The sequence below is a fragment of the Helianthus annuus genome, chromosome 6, assembly GCF_002127325.2.
Source record: "Helianthus annuus cultivar XRQ/B chromosome 6, HanXRQr2.0-SUNRISE, whole genome shotgun sequence".
In the NCBI taxonomy this organism is placed as follows: domain Eukaryota; kingdom Viridiplantae; phylum Streptophyta; class Magnoliopsida; order Asterales; family Asteraceae; genus Helianthus; species Helianthus annuus.
Window position 1 is genome coordinate 45331222 of NC_035438.2, and position 15247 is coordinate 45346468.

At 45.5% G+C, this 15247-nt stretch overlaps 1 protein-coding gene across 1 annotated transcript; it reads right to left on the reverse strand.

Annotated features, from left to right (window-relative positions):
* Positions 1–10490: 10490 nt before the first annotated feature.
* On the reverse strand, positions 10491–11033 carry LOC110944703. The gene has a single exon (XM_022186350.1). It carries the CDS (start codon positions 11031–11033, stop codon positions 10491–10493), a length of 543 nt encoding a protein of 180 aa, XP_022042042.1.
* Positions 11034–15247: the final 4214 nt, after the last annotated feature.

A 15247-nucleotide genomic window follows, 5' to 3' on the forward strand; every position in this document is an offset into this window, starting at 1 on the left:
ACTTATTTTGCACCAACTGCTAATGAGATACCAAACATGTGACAACTCGGATTTTAGACCTACTTCGTACATGTTATGATTACGAGATTTGATTTAAATAAATGATATGTCATTATGTGCTACGTGTATTGTGTATTAAATGTGGTTGTTGTTAATAAAAATTGGATCGCACAACACACTCGGCCCAAGGGCAGCCCGATCGAATGGGCCGGCCCACTCCCTCTATGCGCAAATAACCTTAGGGACTTGGTTAGTTTTCTCATTTGTTACAAAATATCTTAACACACACTAAACCCTAGCTAATCTCTCTCTCTCTCACGCACAACCGGACGGCACAAGCAAGAATCGGATCACCTCTTGTAATCGGTTAGTGTTTAATTGTGTTTTAGTTATTGATTGATTACATGATCGCATGAACAATTTGAGATGTTGATTTAGTCGATTCGGCCGAACATGTTTGATTAACCGGCCGTACGTGGTTGTTAACCGGCCGGATGTTGTGTGCATAATTGTATGTGATTAACCGAGTATGTATGTGATTGAATCGGATATTGTTGATTGATAATCGAATAATTTGTTGAATCGGCCGGACTTGTTTACTGATCGGCCGGACATATTTGTTTGATCGGCCGGACGTAGTTGTTAAACCGGCCGGATTGTTGTATGATGTTAATTTGTTAATTGATTATGTTGTTATGCTGAATTGGATGATTATGTCTAAATGTCCTGCTCATGCGAATCGATAAGAATGTTGTTAGGGTTCGTAAGGGTTCTTGATAAAATGCCATGTTTAGCCGATATTTGGGTTAATTGATTTGTGGATCGGTGTTAATTGATGACTGTTAAGATGATTAATTGATTGGTAAATTGGAAACTGTTATGTGATTGCAACCGAATGCTTAATATCCGGATATTCAACCGATCGCACAAGGGTAAGCATGAACTGGATCACACGAGTGATAGAATGAACCGAGTAACACGGACTGTCCATACTCACTGTCCGCACGAGCGGAACTGCTCACTCGCACGAACCGAACTATCACCCGGACTGACATCCGCACGAACCAACAGTCAGCACGGATTGACAATCCGCACGAACTGCCAATCCGGACCAACTGACTACCCGCACGGATGGTCAATCCGCACGATCCGACTATCCGCACGAATTGTTAAACCACATCCGGACGGACTGCTAAAACCGCACGAACGGTCACCCGGATGATAGACCACTCGCACGGATCTCCATCCGGATGGACCAGTGGCCATCCGCACGAAGTGCCACCCGCACGGAATGCCCATCCGGACGGATGGGTTACCACTCGCACGATTGATTAGTTTTGTTTGGGCCATGATTTGTGTGCTTGCAACTTGTTTACTCTGTGTAACCCTACGTGCTATACGTGAATCGAACCTGACTTGAATAAATGCATGATAGGACGTGATTGACCATTACTTGCTACCTGTTCACTTGTGTATCTGCCGAGCAAACCAAGGTGAGTTCACACAGCCAAGGCATGGGATTCCCGGGTTGGGAATTGGGTTGGATAGGTTATTGAAAAAGGAGTTACTCGTACTTACGCATATACCAGACTATAGACCATCGTCCTCAGGTTAGTCAGGACACGTTACGTAAAGCCTACGTAACCCAGTATATTTGCCATATGTCTCCCGGGTCGGGAAGGACACGTTACGTAAAGCCTACGTAACCCAATACCATTCACTGGCTTCCAGGTCGGAAGGCCACGCTGCGTAAAGCCTACGTAGCCCCCACGCGTACCACTGTCCTCGGGGAAGGGCACGTCACGTAAAGCCTACGTGACCCTGTACGTTTTCCTGTTCTCGGTAAAGAAGAACACATGGTCGGAAGTTAGTCTAGTAAGTACCGTTAATGAGAAGCCCTCATTAGCCAGGATATACATGGGAAGCCCCCACCTTTAATACACACTAGTATGGGAAACCCCCACTAGCTAAACTTATGCATGTTAGAACCTTACTTTCTGTGAACTCGCTCAACTAGTTTGTTGATTATTTGCTGCATGCCTTGCAGGACCTTAGGTATATTTGGAGTTTGCACCAGAGGAGAAGCGGGTCGTTGTGGACAAGGACATATGAATGCATATTAAACACTTTTACATTCACACATTGATACTTATGATTTGGGTTTTACATTTAATGCTTCCGCTACATATATAACGTTTGGTTTTGAACATCAGTTATACTTATGATTACTATAAAATGCTATGTTTTATATAATTGATGGTTTGATCCTGGTCAGTCACGCCTCCAAGCGGTGGTACTCCGCGTGTGGGATTTTGGGGGTGTGACAGATTGGTATCAGAGCCATTGGTTATAGAGAACTTGGTTTTAATATGGGAAAACGTTTTTTTTATTAAAACCGGACTATAACCAGTACAGTGCTCTCAACGATCCACAACGACGCTTCGCTCCACGTGCAAGACTCGACATCCTAGGTAATAAGGTTTATGTTTATTGCCTGCTTGCTAGAACTGCTTAGAACCTTGCTCGCATTACACTTAGATACACATGCTTTGATTTCATGAGAACACCTATATGCCTATGCTTTTCTGTCATCGCCCTATTCGCGAACCATTCTTACCCACGCTACCTTTTTACAATGAAGATCATGTCTGGACGAGTTAACATGACACAAGCCCAGCTAGAGGCTCTCATTGCTACGGCAGTTGCAGCCGCTCAAGCAGGTCAACCCGCTCAGCAACAACCTGTGTGTACCTTCAAGAATTTCATGGACTGTCGTCCAAACACCTTCAGCGGCACGGAAGGAGCAGTGGGACTACTCCACTGGTTCGAGAAGCTAGAATCAGTCTTTGAAATGTGCGAGTGCCCTGAGGCTCGCAAGGTCAAGTTTGCCACCGGCACTTTGGAAGGGATAGCATTGACTTGGTGGAACGCCCAAGTCCAGATCTTAGGGTTGGCAGCTGCTAACGCCACCCCATGGAACGACTTTAAGGAACTCATCAAGCGTGAGTATTGCACGCGGGAAGACATACACAAGCTGGAAGACGAGCTTTATAACTTGAAAATGGTTGGATCGGAAATCGAAGCGTATACCAAACGGTCTAATGAGCTGGCCGTTCTGTGTCCTACTATGGTGGACCCTCCATACAAGCGCATTGAGTTGTATCTCAAGGGATTGGCGCCAGAGATTCAGAGCCACGTGACGTCGGCTAACCTCGAAAACATCCAGGAAATCCAGCGCCTTGCTCACCGTATCACCGATCAGGCAGTGGAACAGAATAGACTGCCCAAGCGTGTTAATGCTACTGCTAACGTCACCACCTCAGTTACTCCTGCTACATCTGGTGACAGTAAAAGAAAATGGGATGGAGATTCTAGCAAAGGTTCAGCATCCGTTCAGTCTCAAGCTCAGCAGCAGAAGACTGACCAGTATCAGAGTCCCAGTCAGCAATCCTCTGGAAGTCACAGACAGAGGAGATATCAGGGTAGTCAACCTAGGTGCCACAACTGCAACAGGCATCACCACGGCCCGTGTAACAAGGGTCGTTGCCAAAGGTGTCTTAAGATGGGGCACGAGGCTAAAGACTGTAGGAGCCCTCGTCCTGCAAATCAGAATCAGCAGCCTCAGCAACCAGCTCCACAGAACCAGCAACAGCAGCAGCCACAGCGTGGAAACCGGGGATGTTTCCAGTGTGGGGCTGAAGGTCACTTCAAACGCGATTGCCCCCAGTTGAACCAGAACCGCAACAACAATAACAACCAGGGCAACGGCAACAATAACGGCGGGAACAACAACAACAACGGCAATGAAGCTCGTGGTCGTGCTTTTGTGCTAGGTCGAGGCGATGCAGTGAACGATCCCAACGTTGTTATGGGTAAGTTTCTCCTCGACAATATTTACGTTACTGTTTTATTTGATTCGGGTGCGGATACAAGCTATATGTCTGTGAAAATGTGTCAACTGCTAAAACGTGCACCAACACTCTTACCCACCAAACATGTAGTCGAGTTAGCTAACGGTAAAAGTCTAGAAGCCACGCACGTAGTTCAGGGTTGTAATCTTATCTTAGCTGGTCAAGCCTTCTCTATTGATCTCATTCCCATAGTTTTGGGTAGCTTCGACGTCGTGATTGGGATGGATTGGCTTTCCCAACACCAGGCAGAAATCTTATGCAGCGAAAAGGTTATTCGCATTCCTCGTTTGGGTCAGGAACCTCTAGAAGTTCAAGGCGACAAGAGTGGTGCAGTGGTTGGCATCATCTCTTTCTTGAAGGCTCAGAAATGCTTACGTAAGGGTCACACAGCCATCCTGGCTCTTGTTACAGACGCCGCAGCAAAGGAAAAGAAGTTGGAAGACATTCCAGTTGTACGTGATTACCCTCAGGTGTTTCCTGAAGACTTGCCTGGCTTACCGCCTCATCGTCAGGTCGAATTTCAGATCGAACTCGCTCCAGGAGCAGCACCCATAGCTCGCGCACCATATCGTTTAGCTCCATCAGAATTGGAGGAATTGTCAAAGCAACTGCAAGAGCTCTTGGAAAAGGGCTTTATTCGACCAAGCTCTTCGCCTTGGGGAGCTCCAGTACTCTTCGTGAAAAAGAAAGACGGTACGTTCAGGATGTGCATCGACTACCGTGAACTCAACAAGGTGACGGTGAAGAACCGTTATCCTCTTCCGCGCATAGACGACTTATTCGACCAGTTGCAGGGGTCGTGCTACTATTCGAAGATAGATTTGAGGTCAGGGTACCATCAGCCGAGAGTCCGGGATGAGGACGTCTCCAAGACAGCCTTCAGAACTCGTTATGGTCACTACGAGTTTCTGGTCATGCCATTCGGGTTAACGAACGCGCCTGCTGTATTTATGGATCTTATGAACAGGGTGTGCAAACCCTATCTTGACAAGTTCGTCATAGTATTCATCGACGACATCCTGATTTACTCCAAGAGTCAGGAGGAACACGAGCAGCATCTTCGTCTTATTTTGGAACTCCTTCGGAAGGAACAGCTGTACGCCAAGCTTTCTAAATGCGACTTCTGGCTTCGTGAAGTCCACTTCTTAGGCCATGTGGTGAACAGGGATGGGATCCATGTCGATCCATCCAAGGTAGATTCGATCAGAAACTGGCCTGCACCGCGTACGCCAACAGAGATACGTCAATTCTTGGGTCTGGCAGGTTATTACAGACGGTTTATCAAGGATTTTTCGAAGATTGCTCAGCCGCTTACGCTACTAACACAGAAGGGTATTACCTATCGCTGGGGAGAGCCCCAGGAGACTGCTTTTCAGCACTTGAAGGATAGGCTTTGCAGCGCACCTATTCTTTCACTGCCAGAGGGCACAGAAGACTTCGTAGTATATTGTGATGCATCCATCCGGGGACTGGGATGTGTGCTAATGCAGCGTGACAGGGTTATTGCCTACGCCTCTCGTCAGCTAAAGGTTCATGAACGGAACTACACGACGCACGACTTAGAGCTGGGAGCTGTTGTTTTCGCGCTTAAGATATGGCGACACTACCTGTACGGTACCAGGTGCACGATTTACACCGATCACAGGAGTCTCGAGCATATTCTTAAGCAGAAGGATTTGAACATGCGTCAACGAAGATGGGTCGAGCTACTTAATGACTACGAATGCGCTATCAAGTATCATCCAGGCAAAGCCAATGTTGTGGCTGATGCCCTTAGTCGAAAGGACACTTTACCACGGCGCGTACGAGCGCTACAGCTTACGATTCAGTCTAGCCTTCCAGCACAGATACGAGATGCTCAGGTAGAAGCATTGAAGCCCGAAAACGTCAAGGCTGAAGCCTTACGCGGCTCACGACAACAAATGGAACAGAAGGCAGACGGAGCCTACTATGTAACGGGCCGGATTTGGGTCCCTCTTTATGGCGGTCTCCGCGAACTTGTGATGGATGAGGCTCACAAGTCTCGCTATTCGGTACATCCAGGGTCGGATAAAATGTACCACGACATCAGCACTACCTATTGGTGGCCTAGTATGAAGGCCCACATTGCTACGTATGTTGGAAAATGCTTGACCTGTGCAAGAGTTAAGGTCGAATACCAGAAACCAGCTGGCCTACTTCAGCAGCCTAAGATACCACAGTGGAAATGGGAAGAAATTTCCATGGATTTTGTTACGGGCCTACCTAGATCCCAGCGGGGAAATGATACCATATGGGTGATCGTGGATCGACTCACCAAGTCTGCACACTTCCTACCTATAAAGGAAACGGATAAGTTCTCCACACTCGCAGACGTATACCTCAAAGAAGTTGTCTCGAGGCACGGGGTGCCCACATCTATCATTTCGGATCGTGATGCACGATTCACGTCAGAACTTTGGCAAGCAATGCATAAATCCTTTGGCTCACGATTAGACATGAGCACAGCATACCACCCTCAGACGGATGGGCAGTCTGAGCGAACGATCCAAACGCTTGAAGACATGCTAAGAGCATGCGTTATCGATTTCGGCAACGGCTGGGAAAAGCATCTCCCTTTGGTGGAGTTCTCGTATAATAATAGTTATCACACCAGCATTCAAGCCGCTCCATTCGAGGCATTGTACGGGCGTAAATGCCGGTCACCACTCTGCTGGGCAGAGGTGGGAGATAGTCAGATCACGGGTCCAGAGATTGTTGTGGACGCCACAGAAAAGATAGCACAGATACGACAACGCATGGCGGCAGCACGCGACCGTCAGAAAGCCTACGCGGACAAGCGTAGAAAGCCATTGGAATTTGAGGTCGGGGACCGGGTTTTATTGAAAGTCTCACCCTGGAGGGGTGTGGTACGTTTTGGCAAACGGGGCAAACTAAATCCGCGGTATGTCGGACCCTTTGAAATCATAGAAAAGATTGGCAAGGTAGCTTACAAGTTGAACCTACCAGCTGAACTCGGGGCAGTTCACAATGTCTTTCATGTATCAAACTTAAAGAAGTGCCTATCTGATGAAAACCTCATCATTCCTTTTAAGGAACTCACGATCGACGAGCGGTTGCAGTTCGTCGAGGAACCAGTCGAAATCACGGACCGGGATGTGAAGGTCCTCAAACACAAGAGAATCCCTCTTGTTCGAGTTCGTTGGAACTCCAAACGTGGCCCAGAGTACACCTGGGAACGCGAAGACAGGATGACAGAAAAGTACCCCCAGTTATTCGGGAACCAGGCAACCACTACTGAGGCTGAAGCTACTACTTCGGAATTTCGGGACGAAATTCCAGATCAACGGGGGGAGGATGTGACACCCCAGGAAAATCAGTGAACAATACAGTTTATCTAGCTTCCTCAGTAAGTGCATACCAAATTTCGGGACGAAATTTCCAATTAGTTGGGGATAATGTGACAACTCGGATTTTAGACCTACTTCGTACATGTTATGATTACGAGATTTGATTTAAATAAATGATATGTCATTATGTGCTACGTGTATTGTGTATTAAATGTGGTTGTTGTTAATAAAAATTGGATCGCACAACACACTCGGCCCAAGGGCAGCCCGATCGAATGGGCCGGCCCACTCCCTCTATGCGCAAATAACCTTAGGGACTTGGTTAGTTTTCTCATTTGTTACAAAATATCTTAACACACACTAAACCCTAGCTAATCTCTCTCTCTCTCTCACGCACAACCGGACGGCACAAGCAAGAATCGGATCACCTCTTGTAATCGGTTAGTGTTTAATTGTGTTTTAGTTATTGATTGATTACATGATCGCATGAACAATTTGAGATGTTGATTTAGTCGATTCGGCCGAACATGTTTGATTAACCGGCCGTACGTGGTTGTTAACCGGCCGGATGTTGTGTGCATAATTGTATGTGATTAACCGAGTATGTATGTGATTGAATCGGATATTGTTGATTGATAATCGAATAATTTGTTGAATCGGCCGGACTTGTTTACTGATCGGCCGGACATATTTGTTTGATCGGCCGGACGTAGTTGTTAAACCGGCCGGATTGTTGTATGATGTTAATTTGTTAATTGATTATGTTGTTATGCTGAATTGGATGATTATGTCTAAATGTCCTGCTCATGCGAATCGATAAGAATGTTGTTAGGGTTCGTAAGGGTTCTTGATAAAATGCCATGTTTAGCCGATATTTGGGTTAATTGATTTGTGGATCGGTGTTAATTGATGACTGTTAAGATGATTAATTGATTGGTAAATTGGAAACTGTTATGTGATTGCAACCGAATGCTTAATATCCGGATATTCAACCGATCGCACAAGGGTAAGCATGAACTGGATCACACGAGTGATAGAATGAACCGAGTAACACGGACTGTCCATACTCACTGTCCGCACGAGCGGAACTGCTCACTCGCACGAACCGAACTATCACCCGGACTGACATCCGCACGAACCAACAGTCAGCACGGATTGACAATCCGCACGAACTGCCAATCCGGACCAACTGACTACCCGCACGGATGGTCAATCCGCACGATCCGACTATCCGCACGAATTGTTAAACCACATCCGGACGGACTGCTAAAACCGCACGAACGGTCACCCGGATGATAGACCACTCGCACGGATCTCCATCCGGATGGACCAGTGGCCATCCGCACGAAGTGCCACCCGCACGGAATGCCCATCCGGACGGATGGGTTACCACTCGCACGATTGATTAGTTTTGTTTGGGCCATGATTTGTGTGCTTGCAACTTGTTTACTCTGTGTAACCCTACGTGCTATACGTGAATCGAACCTGACTTGAATAAATGCATGATAGGACGTGATTGACCATTACTTGCTACCTGTTCACTTGTGTATCTGCCGAGCAAACCAAGGTGAGTTCACACAGCCAAGGCATGGGATTCCCGGGTTGGGAATTGGGTTGGATAGGTTATTGAAAAAGGAGTTACTCGTACTTACGCATATACCAGACTATAGACCATCGTCCTCAGGTTAGTCAGGACACGTTACGTAAAGCCTACGTAACCCAGTATATTTGCCATATGTCTCCCGGGTCGGGAAGGACACGTTACGTAAAGCCTACGTAACCCAATACCATTCACTGGCTTCCAGGTCGGAAGGCCACGCTGCGTAAAGCCTACGTAGCCCCCACGCGTACCACTGTCCTCGGGGAAGGGCACGTCACGTAAAGCCTACGTGACCCTGTACGTTTTCCTGTTCTCGGTAAAGAAGAACACATGGTCGGAAGTTAGTCTAGTAAGTACCGTTAATGAGAAGCCCTCATTAGCCAGGATATACATGGGAAGCCCCCACCTTTAATACACACTAGTATGGGAAACCCCCACTAGCTAAACTTATGCATGTTAGAACCTTACTTTCTGTGAACTCGCTCAACTAGTTTGTTGATTATTTGCTGCATGCCTTGCAGGACCTTAGGTATATTTGGAGTTTGCACCAGAGGAGAAGCGGGTCGTTGTGGACAAGGACATATGAATGCATATTAAACACTTTTACATTCACACATTGATACTTATGATTTGGGTTTTACATTTAATGCTTCCGCTACATATATAACGTTTGGTTTTGAACATCAGTTATACTTATGATTACTATAAAATGCTATGTTTTATATAATTGATGGTTTGATCCTGGTCAGTCACGCCTCCAAGCGGTGGTACTCCGCGTGTGGGATTTTGGGGGTGTGACAAAACACTCGAGGCAACCAAACAAGAACAAAAGAGGTGTTCCGCAATTTCTTCACTATCCTCGCATAGAGGGCATAAAGCATCACCATTAAAACAATTTCGTTTAGAAAGAGCGTCGACCGTGGCAATCCTACCCATCTCTGCTCTCCAAATCAATATATTACATTTCTTTGGAACCCATTTCGCCCATTTAAACATGAAAAAATTGCTGAAATCAATACCACTTCTTAGGTATTTTTTAACCTCTCCGACTGAAAACTCGTTATTTTACCACCTGTCCAGACCCACCTGTCCCGAGAATCGCTTAACACCTTGCCATTCAATAATGCCTCTAAGTCGTTCAGCTCATTCAGTTCGGAATCCGAGGCCAACGGCCTAGACCAGACCCAGATATTAGAGAACGGCTCGAAACCGGAATGGAATCTATCACGCACCTAACACCTTTTATCAACTTCCAGACGAAACAAAGATGGGAATCTAAACTTGAGAGGGTACTCGCACGCCCACGGGTCAATCCAAAACCTGATCGAATTTCCACTTCTGATTCTGCCAATGAACTTCTGGGTCAACTTAGACTCACCAACCTTTGCTTTTTCTACCGCAGATATAATATTTTTCCAAATGTCATTGACACTATTGTTGCTCGGCACCGAATTCCAACAATTTCTACCCCGATGGATCGAGTCAATCACCTTCCTCCATAATCCCTTTTCATCATTTTTATAACGCTAGTACCATTTGGAAAGTAAGGAAACATTTATGTCAGCCAAATTTGATAACCCGAGGCCGCCCATATCAATAGGAAGAGAAACCCGCTGCCAAGACACCCACGGAATTTTATAAGCCTCCGAGTTACCCCCAAAGAAATTTCCTAGTAATCTTTTCTAACCCTTTAACAACCCCCACAGGAGCTTTAAACAGAGACAAAAAGTAGTTAGGGATACTCTCGAGAACCGACTTTATAAGCGTCACACGCCCTCCTATGGATAACACCGAAGCCTTCCATAACGCAAGTCTGGACTCGAAAACATCAAACACAGCCTTCCAACTATCAATCTTATGCATTTTAGAACCCACGTAGACCCCAAGATGAACGAAAGGAAAATTACCCGGTTTACAATTAAGCAAAGATGCCATTCTTTCCACTTCAGCCGACTCGATTCCCACCCCGAAAAGCAGCGACTTATTAATATTTATCTTAAGACCGGCACAGAAGTAAAAGCATCTCATCAATTTCAACCCTGATTTCAAATTATTATCCGACCATTTCCCCATAAAGACACAATCGTCTGCATACAAAAGGTGTGAGAGAATCAGACCGTCGTTCGGAAGCTTAATCCCATCCAAAATACCCGCCGAAACTGCTTTACGAATCATGCTCGAAAAAGCTTCCATGACTAACAGGAACAGAAAAGGAGAGATGGGGTCGCCTTGTCTCATACCTTTAAAGCAGTTGAACTCAAAAGTCGGAGACCCGTTCACGAGGACCGCGGAACAAGCTGAGGACAGAATCCCAAAAATCCAACGACACCAACGATCCGGGAAGCCCAATTGAGACATAACGGAGATCACGAAGCCCTAATTAACGTTATCGTAGGCTTTAGCGAAATCAATTTTGAAAACAAAAGCTTTATGTTTAACCTTCTTAATCCATGCGACAACCTCGTTAAGAATCAGCGGCCCATCCAAGATTAACCTATCTTTCAAAAACGCTGTTGGAGACTCTGAGACAACAGAACTGATAACTTTTTTGATCTTGTTAGCCAACACTTTTGACACAACTTTATTTATGATACCGATTAAATTAATCAGGAGATAATCACCTAAGCCATCCGGATCTTTAGACTTAGGAACAAGCGTGATAAATGACGACGAGCACCCTCGAGAGAAACAGCCATCTTCAAAAAAACATATCAAAAATATCTACGAAATCCGCTTCAAGCAAACCCCAAAATCTTTTAATAAACTTCATATTGAACTCGTCCGGCCCGGGAGCTTTATCGCTACCGCACTCAAACACCGCTGATTTTATCTCTTCACTAGAAAAGTTTGCGACGAGAGCTCCGGCCTCTTCCTCAGTTAGCTTGTTTTCGAAGGAGCAATCCAACAAAGGACGGTCCTTTAAATCTTCTTTAAACTTTACTCTAAAGAAATCAAACACAACTTTTTTTCACTCTGGCTGGTTTAGAAACCCATTCCCCGTTAACCATAAGGCCTGGGATACAGTTAGACGACTTCCTTTTGTTGACTAAACCATGAAAGTATGTCGTGTTATCATCCCCCTCCATCGCCCAACGAGTTCTGGCCTTTTGTTTTAGATCTTTAGATTTCATATCTTCTAAAAACATCAGTTTTTCTTACACTCCAACCTTATCCACTCTTCCTCGACAGTTAACTCTCTATCTTCCATAATTGAGTCCAGATCTTCTAATTCTTCTGTAGCCCGAGTCTCCTCTTCACCTTCTATAAGCTGAAGATTATCCCTCCAAGACCTGATTTTATCCCTCAACAATTTAAATTTATTAATAAGCTTCAAATCAGGAGGCCCAACGAACCGAAAATCTGCTAAAGCTTCTTCCACCACTTTATGAAAATCATCACACTCCAGCCAAGAGCTGTAAAATCTGAACGGTCTCGGCCCATAATTCAAGTTATTAACAGTAACCATAACAGGATTGTGATCCGAAAAACCCCTTAGCAGGACTCTAACGCACGCTTCAGGCCATCTATTCTGAAAGTTTTTACAAACAAGCACCCAGTCTAATTTATTGAATTTTCTGCCATTAGCACCTTCAAACATGAAAGTAAACCTTGACCCCTTTAACTCGTATTCGCACAACTCAAACTCAAAAATGAAGTTATTAAACTCTCTCGCACACTAAGGTTTGTATTTAGAGTTCTTCCTTTCCTCGGGACTTCTAACCGAATTAAAATCGCCAAACACAGCCCAAACACCTGACTGAGATCTTTTGACATCCAAAAGCCTGGACCAAAGGGCTCTTTTTCCACCTGATTCTGGGATGCATAAACATTCACAAAATTAACCAACTCGATGAAACCCTTAATATAACCCGAGATAAGAAGGAAGTTAGGGTCCTTAACCACCGACAACAACGAGAAAGAACCTTTTCCCACACACAAAGCAGACCGCCAGACCTTCCCACAGGATCAACCACCTCCTTCTCCCAGTTTGAATTACCCCAGAAAGCAGAAATATCCGGATCAGGGATATCAGATCTCCCTGTTTCTTGAAATAAAATAAGCTGAACCTTCCCAGCCTTTCTCAAATCCCTAATCCACTTAGCCTTTTTCTCAACCCCCAAGCCCCTGATGTTAATAGAAATCATATTCATTTATGAAACTCATTAATACCTTCACTCCTAATAATCTCACCAACCTTATCGACGACTCCTTCTAGGTTGATTCCCACCATCTTTCCGAACTCGACAGTGTCATGGATTTCCTTTTCAACCGATCTGAGAGGGGTATCTTGGATAAACTCCTCCTCTTCCCCAATCTCTTCATCCTCCCCTGCGTATTTGCTATTATCTGCAACTAAAGGTTCAAAAGATACTGGAGACTTATTAAGATTAAGAGAGTCAACACGGGAGCCCAAAACACCGTTATCATTAGGCATCGGCCCATTATTCAAGTCCAATTCACAAGAGTCCAAATGATCCTCCAAAGCAAATAAGTCCTCCTTTCTTTTACGTTTTATGGGCCTAGGAGATACATGGCTAACAAGGTTGGCCCAATTGTCTTTAAAAGAAGGCCCACCCGCATCGGGAGTAGAATCGGCTTTATCCCTGTTACCCAAGAACTGCACATCTTTAAAAACATTATCATTACCAACATTATCGAATCCCGAGAATGTTTCTCCCCCATGCACCGTAACGCCCACTTTCTCTCTCCGATTGATATCCACCTCGGGAACCTGCAGGGGCTCTTCACCTTCCGAAACCCCATGACCCGCGACTCCTTGACTCCTACCCACCGGCGATCCCCCGTTCCCTTCCAATTCCGACGAAGCACCCTCCGACTCAATTATGTCTTCCACGAAATCCGGAATCCACTGGTCGTTTTCTTCAACAATCCAAACCCTGTATCTTTTATCCTGCCACTTTAAGTTAAGCAGACTGTTGATTCTATAGCCCGAATCCACAAGGATACCTAGCCTGTCAAAAGACAGGTCACCGTCATCCTCACGCAGCTGAGATTGTTGAACAACCTTACCGAACTTGCTACCAATAGAGTCAAAAACATCCGGTGAGAAAAGGTGAGGCGGAACACCGTGGATATCCACCCAAGCCAGGCGTTCATATGGCAGAGATTGGCCAATCCAAAGGTTCAGAGAAGAAAACCAACGACCCCAGACCTCTTGATCCAATAGCAACCTGTTGGCCCTCTCCTTATCAACAAACGAAATCAACACTGATAGCCCCCCAATATACTTGATGGTCGCATCACCAAAACCTGCCACCACAAGCGACGATTTGAGGAATCTCAGTTCTTTGAAACCCAAAGTTCTTCCCACAACCGCCCTACCAAAAAGGTCGGTCAGAGAAAACACGGACGGTTCAACGCCTACCTCATCCTCCTCACAAGCCACATGGGATTTATTAGTTAAGATATCCAGAAACGAAACCCCTTTTTTCACCGAACTGGACCCCTTGGCATTAGGTTTCAACCCCGGAAACACCCCTTGACCTGCTACGAAGTCCTTACCATCTCCTACATTGTGACCACTAACCACAGTGGCCGGCTTTGGAACGCCATTTTCTCTAGCAAAAAGGGCCACATTAATCGATAACTTATTACCACCCAGTTTCAAATTAGAAAGACTGCGCTTGAGCTCCTCCAGATCAGAGACTCCTTTGAAACTAACAAAACCAAAGGTTCTTCCTTCTTTATCTTTCTTCTTGGCGATAAAGGCACCCGCAATCTCTCCAAAAGCCCTGAAGGCATTTGCCAAGTCCCAAGGGCGGCCGCCTTGAGGAATATTGGAAACGAAAAACTTTGTAATACCTTGCCCGGAACCTTCCGCTACCCCTTTGCCTCTACGTCTCCTATTCTGCACCTCCCAAGAACCATCATCGGGTTCCATGATAACCGAAACGATAAACAGCGGGAGAACTCAATTCCAGATGGCGAATGGAAATGTTGGAAGATCAAGATAGAATGAATGGTTACAGACCGGACCTCCGATAGACAGATAACCAGTAAACCTTCCACGCTATCCCAATATCCTCCACTTCGTCGAGCCTCCGGCAACCAGTTCCCCAAGAACAAACGGAAGAGAAAGAATACCGATCCCAAGCGGCGAATGGAAGAATCAAAAGACAGATTAGGATGAAAGGTCAAGCCACAAACACGAGCGACCTCGCACACTAACCCACCAGTCTCTTCTTCGTCGAGCCTCCGGCGATCGGAAAAAGTCGGACTAATAATACGTAATCATATAAGTTAATAACACGTGCTTGTTTCTGACTGGCATTTAAAAACAGAAATGGTCCCAAAATAAGAAGTGAATATATTATGTGTTTTTACATCATAAATTGAATTTTGAGTAAATTACTTTTTGAGTCCCTGTGTTTTAGTGGTTTTAACCA

Coding starts and splice junctions, on each gene's coding strand:
- LOC110944703 (XM_022186350.1), bottom strand. CDS start 11,033: ATGGAAGCTTTTTCGAGCATGATTCGTAAAGCAGTTTCGGCGGGTATT.